The sequence below is a fragment of the Erpetoichthys calabaricus genome, chromosome 4 (assembly GCF_900747795.2).
Source record: "Erpetoichthys calabaricus chromosome 4, fErpCal1.3, whole genome shotgun sequence".
Taxonomy (NCBI): domain Eukaryota; kingdom Metazoa; phylum Chordata; class Cladistia; order Polypteriformes; family Polypteridae; genus Erpetoichthys; species Erpetoichthys calabaricus.
In genome coordinates, this window is record NC_041397.2 from 68,457,972 (window position 1) to 68,476,660 (window position 18,689).

General features: G+C 37.9%; 1 protein-coding gene across 2 annotated transcripts in view; it reads right to left on the reverse strand.

The window, feature by feature from the left end:
• LOC114650107 (glypican-6-like) overlaps window positions 1-18,689 on the reverse strand; it is a 1,271,406-nt gene that overhangs the window by 993,935 nt on the left and 258,782 nt on the right. For both annotated transcript variants that reach the window (XM_051926780.1, XM_028799561.2), the window contains exon 2: window positions 265-423. In XM_051926780.1, coding sequence (XP_051782740.1) covers window positions 265-423 — 159 coding nt within the window. The remainder of the gene's footprint in view (window positions 1-264; window positions 424-18,689) is intronic.

The window sequence follows — 18,689 nt, forward strand, 5'->3', positions numbered from 1 at the left end:
TATAATACGTGAAGCCTAAATAAAGTAATAAAATATAAAATTTGCACAGCCAATTCAGGCCATTTTTGCACTTAACCATTTTTGGGCATCTACTTAGGTAGAGGTATCGATTTTATTCTCTTAAAGCTGATAAAGCACTCTCATGAAATACCATCTTTCTGTTATTGAGCGAAGGAGTAATATAAAAAAGAAATAACTTCTCCCATCTGCTATCCATCATTTTTTGCCTTTATAAAAAATCTCAGTAATAATCCCTGGACTCACCATCAAATTTTTTATGCCGGGATACAAATGTTGTGCGTAATGAGTGACTTGTTTCTTCCACAAGATTTTCAAACTCCAATTTGCTTTGTTGGCTTAGTTTGTCTTCCATTTCAGATGTGCAACATGTGTATCCCTGAGGACAGATCCGCAGATGTTCCCCTGCAAAACAACAGAGAGAGAGACCTACAACATTAGCTTTCCACACATTTGCCTTATGGCACCAGGAGTACAAGAACTTAAGAGACTCAATGCAACAAAATGTGAGTGAAAGAATGAAAAATAAATACTTTTTGATGCATGAGATAAATCACTGAAATAATCAATTTTTTATAAAAATCATCCTGCTGGGACTGAAATACTTCAGACAAGACTATTTCTTATAAAGTTAGCAGAACTGCAGTGAAAAGATTTTACACTATCATGAAAAGGAATAAAGAACTGGCAAAGGAAAAACCTGGCAGGTTGCTTACATCTTATTCAGGAATGAATAATAAATTGATTCTTCTGTTGTTCTTCTGATTCTTGAATTTGATGAAGGTGATTGCTTGTAATGTGCTCAAGGTGAAGGTTTTGTTTAATGTGTAAATTTATTTTTTGAGCAAAATATGCAGCAAAAAGCAAGGACTTTGCATGCTTTACCCGATGATGATAATTTGGTGTGCCAAACTGATACATAAGATAGTGCTACTGACTCTCGACTCTGGAAGACTGGGGTCAGATCTCATCCTGGTGACTCTCTGTGAAATTTTGACACTCTTCCCACGTCAACGTAGATTTGAGTTTTTAGACCCCGGTTAATTAGTGACTCTAAACTGACCAATAAAAAGCGTTGTGTGATGTGTAAATGACTTGTTCTGGCCTTCTACCTGTTATTGTCTGGGTATGTTCTCGCTACTTATGACCTGAACATTTCTAGACTAAGTGAGGACTATAAATATAAGGATAAACACGTGAGTAAAACTAAATTATTTGCTACAACTTATCTCTTTAAGTACATTTTTTGCATCATCTCCCTAAGTATTGCAGAACAGAGTTTGACAATCTAATTTCTTTTAAAATTTTGTGATCATAATCTTTATTTTTAGATAATAACAGCAGTAAACAAGTTGTCAACTCTACAATCATATAAAATAATTTTTTCATAAAGTTCTGATGTACCACTTTTATTTGACTTACTGGTAGAGATTAAAGAGATGTTAAAGAGGGCTGGTCAGAAGTAGAGTAGAAGTTCATAACACAACTTGGGAAAAGATCAGTCAACAGGTTCAAAGCATTTACTGTACCTAAATCTGAAATAAAGAATATTAGAACAATCTAGAAGAGAACAGGCCATTCAGCCAAACAAAGCTCACCAGTCTTATCCACTTAATTCTTCCAAGATAACATCAAGGTTTAGTTTTGCAAGTCCCTAAAGTCTTACTGTCTACAACACTACTTCATGGCTTATTCCAGGTGTCTATGTAAAGAAAAAGTTTTTAATATTTGTGCAAAATTTGCCCTTAACAATTTTCCAACAATGTCCCAGTGTTCTTAGTCTCCTATTTAAACTTTTCTTGAATTAGTTGTGCTGATTTACTTGTACATGAACAAATTCAAAAATCCTTTCAGTCAACATTTTCTCTATTGTCATCACATTCAGATACTGTAAATGCCCAGTGCTACAAGCGCTCTCCAATCAACATGTATCAATCATTTGAGCTGAGGCCAGTTCTTGTCCTAATTCAGTTTCTAGACAGCAGATTCCTAGAATTATAGAGTTGCTTATTAGCAATATTAGCCATTAATTGGATTTTACTTTTGGAGAATTCTTTTAAGGGTAAAGATCCAAAATAATCCATGTGTAGTGGGCAACTTTATTTGTATTCTAAGTAAAAATCATTAATATACACAATACCAGTTATCAAACTACAGTTTTTATATATGTTGTTTATATTATAACTATAAACATTTAATTTATACAATGTAAAAGAAGATGCAAAAGTCATTTTCTTTTTATAATTTCTTGCCATATTTCTAAGCCAGATAATCTAGTGTTCTTAAAGCCCTAGTTCTTATTGCTTTTCATCTCCTTATTGTTTGGCTGCTGGATAAGGATAAAAGAAACACTTAAGGGTTCCTAAAAAGTGAGCAAATTAAAATGAAGACAAAAGAAGTCTGTTCAGTTATCATCACTTGGTTGCTAACTTAGAAAGTGGCTGGCATGAAAACCTGCCGCCACTGTGGTCCTCCAGGATCTGAGCTGGACACCATTTAGTTTACTATATGTTGGTTGATCTTATTACCTAATAATGGCTTATTGAGCTTCTATCATACAATGTCAGGTTGTTCCAGGGTCGTCTTAACGCATGGGCATGCTGGGCAGTTGCCCGGGGGCCCCACAAGCATAGGGGCCCCATGCTAATCTATGTATGTTGTGACTTGCTGAGTGGTTGTCTATGTAGGGGGCCCACTGCACTGCTTTGCCCGGGGGCCTATAATGCTGTTAAGATGGCCCTGGTTGCTTCTACCTGTCAAGTTTTTGTTCTGTCTTGTATAAACCTTTACCATTTCCCCTCTGGTTACCAATGTCAGGAAAGCAAATTCAATCCATAACTGTTCACTGAAATGTATTAAAAATGCACCCCTATAATCAAAATGTGTGTTAATGTTAAACAGGAAATGTAAAAATTCCAACTTCAAAACTCACAGAAGTGGGAAATATTTAAGACCTTTGAATTGAATAGATTCACTCATGTAATTTTTTCTTTGGCTGATTTCATATTTACATTTGTGGTGAAACCTTTATATTCTGCACACATACTCTTACTAGAGTAGCATGTAAAGTGTTTAAAAATGTTCAGATTTAATTTGAAACAAACTAGTTGTGTTGCAGTAGGTACTAAAAAAAGTGCATCTGGTATACTTATGCTTGCATATTGGACATATATTAACTATTTTATTCCTAAGGACAGAAACACACACTTGATTTTTAATCCACATTAAATACTTTTCATAAAGTAGGAAGATGTCCCACTATCACCTGTGTCTCTAAAGTGTTTCAGATATGGACCCTCCTTAAAGGAGCTGATGTCTAAGTATACTTGCACCTATCTTCTGTGTCAGTCATGATTCATGTTATTATTCAAATCTGTCTACTTTTCCATCAGGCTGATATTATTTTATTTTCTTAACTTCAAAAATTCTATGAAAACTATTCATTTGGTCAGAGTTTATCATGAAAATGTCTTGGGCAATTTCAACAGACAGGGTCAACACTCTGCTTTCATTCTATGTTATCATTCTATCTCAAGTATTCACAATTAAATACTACTTTTGGCAGCCTTGCTATATTCTCTTGAAACTGACATCCAGTTTCTCCTTTCTTTTACAAGACAGTCGCCTTTTGACAGGAACATGACGCTAAGTTTCTGCGATGACAGACAATGTCTTTGACTATGCATGTCAGCCAGTTGAATGCATTTATGGAGTAGGAGTGCAATGAAGCGTCTAATTTTTTCTTGTTGCTTTTAAAATGTCAGTGTAAAAATGCTAATCATTTGGAGTGTACATTTAATTTGTTTCAAATTCGAATATGTATTCTGGATTATTCTCTAGGGCCGAACAAAGACAGGCAGCTGCCAAACCTTTTGGAACCCAAAGATGAGATTTAAAAATGAGTTGGATGGTGTCCTTACTTATTTTATTCTTTACCATAATTAAATAAGTTAATAGATTTGTCCTATTACATGTAGCTTCGAAGAAGTGAAACTATCAGCTCTGCAACATATTAGAGAAAGCTTTCATTCCAAGGTTAATGCTGCTACAGCTCTGGGAATCTGGGTTCATTTCCTAGACGGGTCACAGTCTTTGTGATATTCCATTCATGTTTTATAGCAGCTTTTACTTTTTATAGCAAGTTCACCGCCGCAACGGTCTGTGCAAATAAATAAAGACAAATATTACAATTATGCTTTTTGAAACACTGTGCAAAGCATAAGCAATGACATTATGAAATCGTAAGTGAAACATCCGTGTATACAGAGCCAGTCAATCTTTTAGGCTGCATGGTTGGATGGCAAGGGTGCTCTTCATCTGAGGGGTGTGATTTATGAAAATGAAGGGGCACATGCTCTGGACATCAAGTGGTGCATGCTCCTTTAAGGTATTTAAAACAAGGGGAACCCCCCATCCCAGGTTCATCAAAGTCTAATAATACCAGCTGCACTCTATGGATAAAGAGAGGTAATGTCTGTCCACCCTGCATAGGCCTCCAAATGGGCTTTGACTGATGCTGCTTGTATATAGCACATTTTCTAATAAACATTATTGCAGAAGACTTGAAAATTTACTTGATTTTTCTTTATTAATTTTTTTTTTTTGATCTTTATTTTGCCTTATACAATTTCTTGTATTAGGAATTTGTTAGTTTTAAAATACCCCTTGGGATCAGAGCGCAGGGTCAGCCATTGTACAGCACCCCTGGAGTAATTACAGGTTATGGGTCTTGCTCAAGGGCCCAGCAGAGTAGGATCTCTTTTGGCAGTGACAGAGATTTGAACCGGCAACCTTCTGGATACCAGCACAGATCCTTAGCCTCCGAGCCACCACTTTTAATAATTCTTTGCATTTATATAGCGCTTTTCTTACTACTCAAAGAGCTCAGCAATTGCAGGTTAAGGGCCTTCCTCAAGGGCCCAACAGAGCAGAGTCCCTATTGGCATTTACGGGATTCAAACCGGCGACCACTCTGAGATATATAATTAGATATATAATTAATCATCATGAATAATTAATAGTGATAAAACAAATGCATGCTTAAATATGGAGAAGAAAAATATTTAAAAGAATTTTATATTTAATACTATAGCTTAATAAAGCACAATACATACACTAACTTCGAGCTTGTTATTTTAGGAATGACAGTAAATGCAAATTTGTGTTAATGTCAGTAGGTGTATTTAGAGCACCACCTACTGTTGTGCAATAGAAATACACATAGTTTTATAGTGAAGTAGCCATGAGACAGAACAAATAAAAACATAAAATATTATGACAAATGACATGAGGCCATTCAGTACATCAAGCCCATTTGATTAGGTAATAGCTTGGTTGTCCAAACAAATTATACATGGATATATATATTTTAATTGTGCAGGTTTTAACTTTAACTACAACAGGTCCCCATATCCTCTTCTATGAAAAATGCTTCCTGGATTCCATTTGAAATGCAACTTCACTTGATTTCCACTGGCGTTCTCAACTATGTGATTTAGTTTTTAAATGAAACAATTAAGATGGATCAATTATATCACTGCCTTTGTCAACTCTGAAGACTTAGGTAGCCCCCCTTGCAGTCTTCTTTGCTCAAAACAGAAGAGGTTAAATTCCATTAGACCATCAGAACAGGACATGCTCTTTAGTCCAAGAATACATTTGGTTGCTCTTCTCTGGACATCATTTTTTTACATCTGTTTCCTTCAAAGCAGTCCACCCATCTTTGCTGAGTTTATAATTAGTGTTCCATTTGCCACCATGTACCACATTGGACAGTTATGTGCACACCGAGGAACTCGGTACTCCTAACAGTCTCCACATCTAAACCATTGATGCTGAGTGGGGTGTGGGCATGTGGGATGTGGGCAGGACATGATTTTCTGAAGTCCACGATTATCTCTTTTGTCTTGTCGACATTGAGAGATAGATTGTTGTCTTCACACCATGTGGACAGCCATTCCACGTCATCTCTGTATGCTGTTTCATCATCCCTGCTTATCAAAATGTTGATAGATCTTCATATTGTCATTTTTCATTGCATTATTCATTTTATCATCATTGGTGCTTGTAGCCAAATGCATTGTAAAATGCAGTGTCTCTCCCTCGCTCACTCACATGAGGTTTACCTAAAGCCATTTCATTCCTCCACCACTCTATTGCCACTACTGCTGCTTTGATGTCCCATGGCTACTTTCAAGCAGCTCCAATGATCTTTTTTCTGCAGTTTTCCCTTTTCAGTAAATTCATGCTACCAGCTCTGACTTATGCTGCTCACTTGGGATCAGAAGCAACATGATCTGAACTCACGTACCACAGCTCTGTGAGGTGATCCATGCCAGGATCCTTCCCAAGGCTTGTCACCACCTATGGACCCAGGCCAACGGATTTAAGCAGGGAGTGGGTCTTGTGAGTTCTGCTCTTTAAGTGGTTCATCATTTCTCTTTATCTTTCATTTTCTCTCTCTCATTCACGCAATCAGACAACCACACAACCAGACACACACTCTCTGCATGTCATCACCGGACGGCCTCACCCCTTCTAACATGGCATGGCCCCAACAGAATGTTCATGCTAAAAACACCACTGGTGCACATTGACAGAATCTGTTTATGAAGATAAAAATGGCTAAACATCCATCCATTGTCCAACCCACTATATCCTAATACAGGGTCATGGGGGTCTGCTGGAGCCAATCCCAGCCAAGACAGGGTGCAAGGCAGGAACAAATCCTCAGGCAGGGCGCCATACCACCGCAGGGCACACACACACACACCCACACACCAAGCACACACTAGGGACAATTTAGGATTGCCAATGCATGTAACCTGCATGTCTTTGGACTGTGGGAGGAAACCGGAGCACACGGAGGAAATCCACCCAAACACGGGGAGAACATGCCAACTCCACGCAGGGAGGACCCGGGAAGCAAACCCGGGTCTCCTAACAGCGAGGCAGCAGCACTACCCACTGCACCAAATGGCTAAACGTGCTGCATGCAAAAAGTAGTGTTTAACCTGAACAGGATATTTGAACTTATGCAGACCAGCCATTGGCAGTTTACAATCAGTTATGTTTAAGTAAACTAATTGTTATATTTTGTGTGCATGTGTATGTGTGTGCAAACAAAGTTGCTATTGTAACCCACTACCACATTATCATGCAAATACTATTGCTTTTCAGTTTAAAATTGGACATTTAAAACTGAAAGCTGCCATCATCTAAATGCTACCTTTTTGCTTTGTTATTTTCCAAACAAGCCTCTGGCCAAGTACACAGCTAACTGCGGCCAAAGGTAAGGCATAACCAGCGGAGCTAGGCCAGCGAGTACAATGTCAGTAGGATTCAGTCTGATGAACTGCATTGAAACAGAAATGTCCATCTTTAAGGGCAGTGGAGTATGGAGCAGTTAGCAAATTGCTTTTTACTTTTAATACCACCTTTCAACCTGGTGCTCTAGAAAAAAGTGTTTTTCCTGGGAGGCATTTTGTTAAGCCAGTTGCCTACACATTAGAAGGATGAATGAATTGATAGATACAATATGATTCTTCTGTCTTTACTTAAACTTAATTCACAATGGTTAGTTCCGTGTTATTATGAAGCTTCTCCTTCAGAATAATCACACTTTTTAGTTGTTAGGGTATAAATGATTTTATGTCCTTCATTTTATTAAATAATATCAGCAGATACAAACCATGTTAATGTTTAAATTTAGTAATCCATTATTTGGTAACATGAACATGTATCTTATTAAAATGATATAGCTTAAATTTACATCTTGGTAATTAATGTAATTGGGTTATAACAAGAAAACTGCAAGCTTAAAAATCTGTCATTTGTTGGCAGTTGTTGGCTGAGGAAACTCACTCTCAGTTGAGTTGCAGTCAAATAAACCATAAATTTCAGAGTCTAGTTGGCCTATAGTTCACAATACCTAACAAATACAGGTATAATTCCGTTACAACGTACTCCTAGGGACCTAAAAAATATTTCGTTGTAACGAAAATTTTGTTGTAATGAGATTCTGTATTTGTTGCAATAGTGCTTTCTTTAACTTGTGCTCAGATGTTTGCAATCATTTCAATAGCTTATTTTGCGTTAATTTTAATCTCCTCCTGCCTACAAGTTATGCTGATGAGAATTTTTCTCAGCATTTCCTTGCGATAATACACTTTCAGGGTGCAAATGATGCCCAAATCCAATGGCTGAAGCGCTGCCGTGCAATTGGGTGGGAGGAATTCAACGTGAACATTATCTAAATGTGGAAGCATGTTGTGGGCAGCACAGTTATCAATCAGAAGCTGAATCATCCTTTTTTTTCTTCATATTGTGAGGTTTCTGAACTCTTTTGAGACCCCCCCCCACACTCCCCACCCAACAGGAACGACACGCTGAAGTGCGTCCTGAAGCGCAATTGCTGCGTCTGTGGAAGATTGTCCGTTGCCAGGCAGGGTAACAACAGGCTCATAGCGGTGCAGTGAAGCAACACAGAAGCAAATAATAAAAGATCGGGGTCACGCTATAAGTCCCTGTCTTGCACCCCAAAACATGAGTCTGAGTCTCAGTACTTTAGCAAAACCAGCTTTATTCAGCTTGAAACAGGAGCGGCACACTTATTTATTGTAGCGTGATCTGCCACTCTGCTATACACAGACACAACAGATCAGTGATCAAGTTACCTGTTACCTGCATTTACAATGTTCCTTGCATATCACCCATCGATATCTTTTCTGTTTGCTTTGGCTGAGAGACTCAGCACAGCTTTGAGCCGGCTGTAGCCCCAGCAACAGATAAATAGTCTTTCATAGAGGCAGAGTTTGGACTTCAGGACGCTCTTTGGCTTGTCGTCTAGTTAGGGGAGGTCCCAAGAGAGTTTACAAACCTGACATTTTCTTGAATGAGTGCCACATTAATAGGAATGTTTCTTGAACGCGCATCACTAAACCACATAAAAACTGCTTTTTCGACGTCTTCAAATGTAGTAGTTCACATACGTTTGCAACCCGAGATTTTTCTTCTTTTTTTGCTTGGTCTTTCAAGAAAGTTGACAGCGTCGATAGTGATAGCGAAATTCCGAATTCACTGGCAACGTCTTTTTTCTTTTTGCTGCAATCGAGAGCTGCAAAAAATGTAAAGGTTTTTTTCCTAATATGAACTGTTATCGTTTTTTCGTGTCTTCCGTTTCTATAGGAGGGTGACAATGAGTTCAATTCCAATGGATGTTTTTCAAATGTTGACGAGCAATAAGTAAAAGGTATCACTGAAATCCGCAGGAAACAAAAAAAGGCAAAAAAAAAAAAAAACTACGAGGAAAGTTCAAAGAAAGAAAAAAAAAATTACATTGTTTCTGTTTGGGGGGTTGTTGTGCACAACTGAGCTGCAGCTACAGAACTAACTGCTCTGTGGATGATTCGTACAAGCATTTCAAGGTCTTTAGGGCACTTTGTTGTAATGAATGTATCTGCTGAATGTACTTTGTAGTAACAAGATTTCTATAGACTCACGTCATATGGAGAAAATTTCGTTATAAAGATATTCGTTGTAACGGAATTTTACCTGTATTACTGTTGACATTTTTACTGCAGGGTGTACGATGTGAGATCATCCTGTTAAGAACTCAAAACTATTAAAGCCCATTTCTTTTTTTAAATCTGTTTTTGAATATATGGCTTACCGGGGCTAAAAATCTCATAGGAATCAATATAAAATGTTCAATCAACCAAAAGTGTGATGCCAGTCTGCAACAGGGTATACTCAGGCACATATTCATATTCTCTCATACTAAGCCAAGAGTTGCCATTTAACTTGTTACAGTTTGCTCCACCTCACTGGGCAAATTAAACTGGTGTACTGCTCTAAGGTGAAATATGGACAAACAATAACAGAGCACTATTGATAGAGACATGAAAACCACATTGAAAGAACAAAGCAAGGGTTGTTACCAAACGATCAAACAGCAGAGTCAATCCACCAAACAAAAGCCAACATCTATATCTCATAACCAGAATTCAAAACAAAACAAGTTTCAGAGAGTATACAAAATCTTGGAATGATGCATCTCAGTGTGGAGACAGTTTAAATGAGGTCTTGCTGATGATTTGATATGACTTTTAGAGCACACTTCCTGAAAACCAGCCATTGCATTGTATCACTGGGTCCAGAAAGTGGCAAAATCCATAACAAAATAAAATGGCATTCGGGTATTTCTAAAACATAGTGATAAGAGAAAACAGCAAGTCCACAAATCAAAAATTTGCACAGACTAAAGAAAAATGTGGTAATCTCAAAATAAGAAAACATAAGCTAAGATAACAGCTGGGAATGCTGGTAAACCACTAGGAATCACCCTGAGATCTCTAGAAGCCTTGAAGGAGAAGCTTCTAATACAATATGTCACAAAGGATGTGCCTCAAAGGAATGACCAAATATCTCAGGGAAAAGTCAAACCTCAGTGCTTTGGAGGAAAGTGAAAAGGCCAGCCTTTCTGGTCCAGTCGTAGCCCTAGAGGTATAAAGAAGAGCCAGAAAAAGAGAAGAAGAAATGCAGTTCACCTTTTGATTTTAGAAAGGGTAAAAATGACACCTTCACTCAAGTTCTGCTGACCAAAGACAGACATTGCACTTTTTGTGTTGTCAGTTAGGCGTTTCATTTCCTATTTTCACTCTGTTAAGGAACCACTGGAACATGATAAGTTTAAGAGTTGGTTTGGCTAACTGAGAAAAAGCAAAGTTTTCTCAATATCTCGCTCAGATACTTTTTTGGCAAGTTGTCAAGGTGTTCTGCTTCAACTACATGATTCAGTAGTTTGTTCCAGATTCTTTGAGCAAGGAAGTGCTTCATGGCTTCTCTCTTAAATGCACTTCCTTTGGCAACCTTGGGTACAAGATCCACTACCTGACTGTTGCTCTTTTAAAGGTAATAAGAGACTCCAATTTGTCTAGATTTAAAGACTTCCTACAGGATTTTTTGTATGCTCCCTGCCAATCAAGCAGTAAATACATCCTTGGAAACTCAACCCTCCTAACCCTGAAAAAACAAACAAACAAATAAAACCAAAAAAAAAAAACAAGTAGTGGCTGTGCCTGTGTGGCTTACTTATGTACTGTGTGGTATATGGCCGGCCATTCATCCCGGCCAATACCCCCACGCCGCCAGATGGAGCCATCCCAGCAACATGAAGGTTCCCCAAGTTCCAGCATGGCATCATGGACCTTGGAGTTTTTCTTCACAGCCCTGCTGGATATCGTGGGGGCCACCAGGGGACGCTGCAAAGAGGCCCAGGGATTTATACTTTCTATATAGCCTGGAAGTATTTCCAAGTCACGGGAACGGAAGAATTGATATACTTCCGGGCTGAAGAAATGGAGAAGTTTTTACCTGACCCGGAAGTGATAGAAAGTCACATGGACTGAGGGACAGAAACATTTCCGGGTCAAGGACTATAAAGGATTCTGGGAAACCCCAGCGAATCAAGCCGAGTTCGGAGGAAGGGTGACTGAGCTGCTGGGAGTGGAGGATTGTGTTATAATTGATTATTGATTGTATATTGGAGTATTGTGGAGTGGAGGGTGCTTTGTGCACATTATTAGTATAAAATAAATAATTATTGGACTTTTATCTGGTGTCTGACGTGGTGTCTGAGGGTTCAAGGGGATGACAGCGCCCCCTATCTGTCACAACTGCTACTCTATACTGCTACTACTCAAGCACAGCCACTACTCTTTTTTTTCAGGGTTAGGATGCATATAAAACTAATTTCCACAAATTGAAAGATGAAAAAGTAAGACTTTTTTAACCTTGACATCTCACTTACTGATTTAAAAATGTGTGCTTTTCAACATATAGCTTTTTCATTTATAGAACAAAAACAACCTTCCTCTGTCATGCTGATATTTGAAGTGAACCATCAGAGTATTAGAAATTTGTATTACCTATATGTTGAAAATGGGGTTTCATACCAGTCTTTAGAGAGATTAATTAAGTAATGCTTGTGCTAACCACCTAAGGTGGGTAGAAATCTAGGTAATCAATGTAGACCTCAGCGTTAACGTTTTCAGTGCACCATGCGATGCATATGTCTCTGCCATGTCAGTCCATAGTACACAGTGTGACGTTCTACACTGTGGTCTCCCAGGGAAGTAAACTGAGCACAAAAAGGGCACAATGCCTGAACAAACATATCACAAAAGCCTGCTCCATCATAGTGTGAACCCTGGACACACTAGAATCTGTTATGGAAAAGAGGATGGAGGTAAAATTGGATGCAGTCATGAAAAATCCCCTCCATCCCCTCCAGGAGTCGCTGTCTTGGAGCACTCTTAGCCACAGGCTCATTCCACCTCTGAGGGTCTTTTCTGCCCACTGCTATTAGGCAATTCATCTTGATGTAATCATTAAGTTAATTTTAAAACATCTGAGCAATAAAATATATCTATTTATTTTTATTTATTTATTCATGCATCTTAAATTCTCCATGGGCTTAATCAGTTTATCTAATATGCAATATGATATGGGATTTGTAAACGGAGTGTTAATGCTTGAGATGCTCTATCTATCACAATGACATAGGCATAGTAACCAAATGGGTGCAGATACAGTAATAATTTTATTAAGGTGGATCTTTGGTATTTTAAATCAAACTAATATTATTGGATTGAACAGCATTCTTTCATTTGTAGATCCTTACAAAAAATGTGGAACAATGAGGTCCGAAACACAGTAACTCAGCCATTGTAAAGAAGAGCTTCCATTTTCTTCACCTGCATAGTCTGTTAATGTGTTGCGGTGCACCAAAGTCTACTACAGCAGGGGAATAGTAAGGGGATCCATTTAAGCCTTCAAGCCCAGGGGTCCAAAAGTCAGAGGGCCCCAATTAAAATGAAACCAGTATTGGAAGCTGAACACACCAGACATTTTTGCTATATCAGTAATGAAGTATGTGTTATCTACTAAGCCAGTAAATTTAAATTATTAGATTTTGCTCCATTTCCTAGAAATATAAAAGACCATCAGCATTTGGTTGAATATTGTGCTTTTACATGATGTTTCTGCAGATTTTGTGGATGCTGGCAGATGTTGGGCTAGGGATGCCCCATTTCTTATCATTCCCAGAGGTCCATGGAATTGAAAGCTGTCTCTACTTTACTGTTTTCACTTAATTTATTGTGCATATGTTTTTTAATATCTCTCTTTAATTTATCACTCTTTAATTTAATATTGTTTTTTATCAATATGCTGCTGCTAGAGTATGTGAATTTCCCCTTGGGATTAATAAAGTATCTATCTATCTATCTATCTATCTATCTATCTATCTATCTATCTATCTATCTATCTATCTATCTATCTATCTATCTATCTATCTATCTATCTATCTATCTATCTATCTATCTAATAGATGGACACAACTAAAATATTTTGTACAAACCACTATATTACCATGCCACTCAGAAAATAGATAGATAGATAGATAGATAGATAGATAGATAGATAGATAGATAGATAGATAGATAGATAGATAGATAGATAGATAGATAGATAGATAGATAGATAGATAGATAGATAGATAGATAGATAGATAGATACTTTATTAATCCCAATGGGAAATTCACATTCTTCAGCAGCAGCATACTGATACAATAAATAATATTAAATTAAAGAATGATAATAATGCAGGTGAAAAACAGACAATAACTATGTATAATGTTAAATGTTAACGTTTACCCCAAAGGATGGGGTCGCATAGTTTGGGGGAGGAACGATCTCCTCAATCTGTCAGTGGAGCAGGACAGTGACAGCAGTCTGTCGCTGAAGCTGCTCTTCTGTCTGGAGATGATACTATTAAGTGGATGCAGTGGATTCTCCATAATTGATAGGAGCCTGCTGAGCGCCTTTCGCTGACATCAACTTTTGATAGAATGCAATCACCTGATCTGATTGATCATGCAGGCCATGTTCAGTACTATACTGCAGTTCATAATGTTTTAAAATAATATTGATTTAGGACTTCATGGGCTCAGTTTCCACTATGGATCTGCTCTATTATGAAAATGTATATTAAACATGCATGAACAAAACAACACATTTCATGTCACTACTCTTACATTTTTTCAATCATTATTCCTGATTTAAGACTACTGCAAGTAACATCTACTGAGTAAGGTATTTTTAAAGTGTTTAGTTTCACCTAAACAAAAAGTTCCTTTTTATATTGCACAAAATATTTTAGACTTAGCAAATGTGACCATAGCGAAAGACTAATTAAATGTGAAAATATAAAATGCATACAGTGATTCAAGAAAAAAGTATACAAGTCATTAAGGTAACATATTCTTATAAAAAGCATGTTATTAAGCTAATCATTATATACATATTAGATGGAAGCTATGGCAATCGTATTTGTAATTTCTAATAACAGATATTGTCTATATATTTATTAACCTTTGCAGTGAAAATCAAACTGTGCCTCTGCTTAAAATATCTTTGATGACTATAACCTTTTTAAAGAGAGTTGATTTTCTCATGAGTCACAGTGAGGATAATGCACTGGAGCAGTTTAAAAGCGGAGATCATGAGATGAAGGAGCTGTGTTGAGAGGCTCATGAACTGAAACACTAATAATCTGCTTTGCTACTTCAAAATCTATTAATAATAAGCACAACAAAGACGTTGCATGTTGTACATTTTCGCTTTGTTGCCTGAAGGTGCTAAAGGATGTTTCTTAGATAAAATTGATTCCTGGAGAAAATCACATATTGTTTATCTTCGATTCTTCTAGGTTTCTTCATGGAACTGATTATCTCAAAACTGAGATGCAAGTGGCAATAGGTTAGACCACACAGACAGCCCACTAAATAAAAAAATCTTCATTTTTACTTTCAAAATATCATAGTTAATGCACATGGAATTTGTAAAGCAGGCAGACAATCGCAGAGCAATACTATTCTTGCGTTTCTATTGTTAGATATTCTTGCACCTCTTGTCTATTGCATGCATGTTATATCACACAGAGACATATGCAATGTATTTCAAACAAAGATAATAAACTGGAGTGTCTATTTTAAAAAGCAATGAAATTTATTAAGATAATAGGGAAAAATCATATAAATGGAATTGAGGAGGAATACCCCAATATCAGCACAGGGCAATCCCATACTCTGCAATATAAAGGCAAGCAAATGTGTGTGAACATGACAGTATGCAAATAAACAAGTTTCGGAGTTCAGTTAGTGCTAAATCATTAAACTGATACTTATCGAGTGTTACTTATTTAGAGCGTTACTTATAAGCCCTGTCACAGGTGGCTGGGTGTGGTCGGTAATCAGCTGTCTATTTAAAGGTCCGCCTCCCGACAATCAAGGCTGGAGTCGGGTGAGGAGCTGGACGAGGTCGGTGAGAGAAGGGGGCAAAGAGAGGCCCTATGTGTGAGAAGAGTTTGAGAAGAAGAGAGATGGCTAATGAGAGCCAGGACTGTGGGACTGCGGGGAGTAGTTTTGGTGCACTTATTGACTTCGTAAATAATAGTATGTATAATAAACGTGTGGTGATGGACTTAGATGTGTCTGCCTGCCTGTGTCCGGGTCGCCCTATTCCACAGCCCTTAAAAGCATTGCTTGAGTTGGATAGTGTGGTTCAGTTAATTCAAATACTTGACTGTGCTAACTGAAGCCAGATGACAGGATGTAACCTCCATGGCCTCAAGACAGGTTACAACATATTAGTGTATATGAGTCAACCTTGGATAAAAATTATAATGTAAACATAATATATTATAAACAAAAAATATATTTATTTATTTAAGGAACAGAACATAACACAATTATGTGTTACGAAGACAATCCAATATAATGGCATCTTACACCCAGTCTCTCTGATCATAATGGGAACACCATAATAGCTTTTACATAAATATTAATAGAATCAGCCTACATGCATGGGCAGAGATTGCCTTTTAGACTTGAGGTGGGGGGAACAGAAAAAACAAAAAAGATAATTGTACTTTATAGAGTTGCAACTATTGCTACATACAGTATTTACCTTACATCTGATGCTAAATATCATGAAGTGTTTTTAATTTAAAGTTACATTATGAAGTTAGCTTTACTTACATTAACACATTTAACATTTTGAAATTACAAAAACAAAATAATATTAATGATGAAAGTAAGATTTGTTTGGATCACGATGTCACTGTTTGTATAGGCACACATAAACACCTAACATATGTGGACTACTGTTCAAATCACTTGTTCTGACGATCAGTTTGCTGACAGGAGTGGTTATCGAACGTGTAAAAGAGAAAAATACTTTATACACAACATACAACAAACTAATCTGTAATTGAAATTGCATGGAATGTTTCTGTCGCACAATGTGCAAGAGAGAGCGTTGCTTAAGGCAGGACAGATTATAGTAGTCAGTGACCCATCCATTTTCTAAACCTGTTTAGCAGGGCAGTCTATCCCAGAAAGCAACGTGTGCAGGCAGGAACAAACCCTGAAATGGGAGTCATGGCCATCACAGGTAAAACACGCTCAAGGGCCAGTTTAGAAGCACCAATTCGCCTAATCTTCAGATCTTTGGACTTTGGGAGAAAACCACCACAGGCCCCACATACAAACTCTACACAAGGAGCACCCAGGACACGACGTGGGGACTGTGAGGCAGTAGCACTAACACTGAATCACCATAGTTAGATACTGCCTTGAAAAAATTTGAGGTGAAAAAAATACAGCTTGTTTGTGACTTATAATAAGCAAGTGACATGTCGGCATGGGAGGAGTTAAATGCACTAAGTTGCTGAAATAACAAACATAAACACACACAAAACATCTTAGATGCAGCTATGTACCGGCATACCAACAAATGCTTAACTAATCAAAAACATCCAACAGACAGGATGAGTGTGGTTGTAACAAGTGTGAAGCTTACAGAAGAATGGGGTAGATCACCACCTAAATTAGGTTCAAATTCAATCAAAAACAAGCATAGGAAACAACATTTATACAGTCAACCAAACTGTAGTGATTCACACCTCTGGAATCCTAAAACCATACCACCTAATAAACCCCATGATGTGATATGAAAGGCTTTTGATGGGATATGAAGTAAGAATTTAAGTTGAAATTAATCATTGAAATATAAGGTTCAGCTCTTTTAAACATCGAACAATAAATTCCAGGTAAGAGAAATACAGTAAGTTGCTGACAGAGATTTTCTATCACCAGTTTCCTAACTCACGTGCCTTTGGAATGTGGGGAGAACGCCAGAACAGCCTGTGGCAGTCGGCTGGTGTCCATGCCCAGCCGGGACGCCCCTACACACTATATTCAGGGGGAGCAGCCCTGGACAGTGCAATACCTCCCCCTGGACATTAGATGGCCGCCCCCCTGGGCTGGAGAAGTGCCTCGGTTTCCCACAGGGCTCCCTGGGAATTGGAGTTGGGGACAGCCCTGTTGGGTCCCGCAGGTACCGGCAGGGGGGTGCTGTGTTTGGGACTCCTGAGCCCATGTGGGCAACAGATTCATCACACCTGGAAGTGCAGCCGGAATGCGGTGATCAAACACCTGGAGCACTTCCAGGTGACCTATAAAAGGAGACAGCGACCACCACTCAAAGGGCCAGAGTCAGATGGAGGAGGACAAGGTTGCTAGAGAGGAGTGGTGGTGCCAAGGAGAAGAAAAGTGCTTGTACTGGTGGTTATTAGTGCTTGGGACTGTGTATTGCCTGTGAGTCACGGGGAAGACGTGCATCCACGGGTGAAGAATAATAAAATCTTTGTATTTTATACGTGCCTCCTGTGTCAAGTCTGTGCCTGGTCGGGCACAATATAGCGCCTTTCTGACAAGCCAAAGAAAGTCCAATGCAGACAGGGGCAGAACATAAATACTCCAAACAAACAGCAAGCAGACATGGCACGTGAACCTATGATGCTGGATGTGTAAGACAAAATCACTAACTACTGGTCCACAGAGTTGCAGAAATCATATATAAATTAAATTTATAGTGACAGAGTAAATGTGAATGCATAATCCTTATTGTTTTTTACCATTAAAAATATGCTTCATTTCTTGTATTACCCATGTTGATTACCCAGCAAGCAGGTCAATTTTCTGTTTGTAGTTATGCATTTTGAAACAATCTATCAATTAAGGGGCCCATATAAAATTAATAATTTATAATGTGAAGTACTACCATATTACAAAACAGGTACCATATATATTTTACCATTGTTTGCTTGTTAATTACACAGAGGAAAGTAACTTTTTTTTTGCTTTCTTGTTGGTTAAATATGCACTCATATTTAATTCTAAGAGTCATTATCAGTAGCTTATTGTGAGGTGTAACCACGTGGAACTTGTACTCTAAAATGTTAGAGGGGTGTAGCGGCAGTGGGGTTGAACTTCAAGATTTTTGGTTTAATTCCCACCTGTAACACGTTATGTGACCCTTTTCAACTCACTTAAGCTTCCTGTACTCAAAGTGTAAAATAGTCATGCCATTAAATGCACCATATCCCGATCTTCCGATTCGAATTTCATCAGGCAAATAGTGAACGTTTTTCTTTTATTCTTTTTCAGCTTTTTCCCCCTCTTTTTTTAGTCAGGTTTAGCTTAAAGTTTTCGTTTTTTTTTTTCTCTGATCTATACTTCTGAGTCATATTTAAAAATTCAATAATT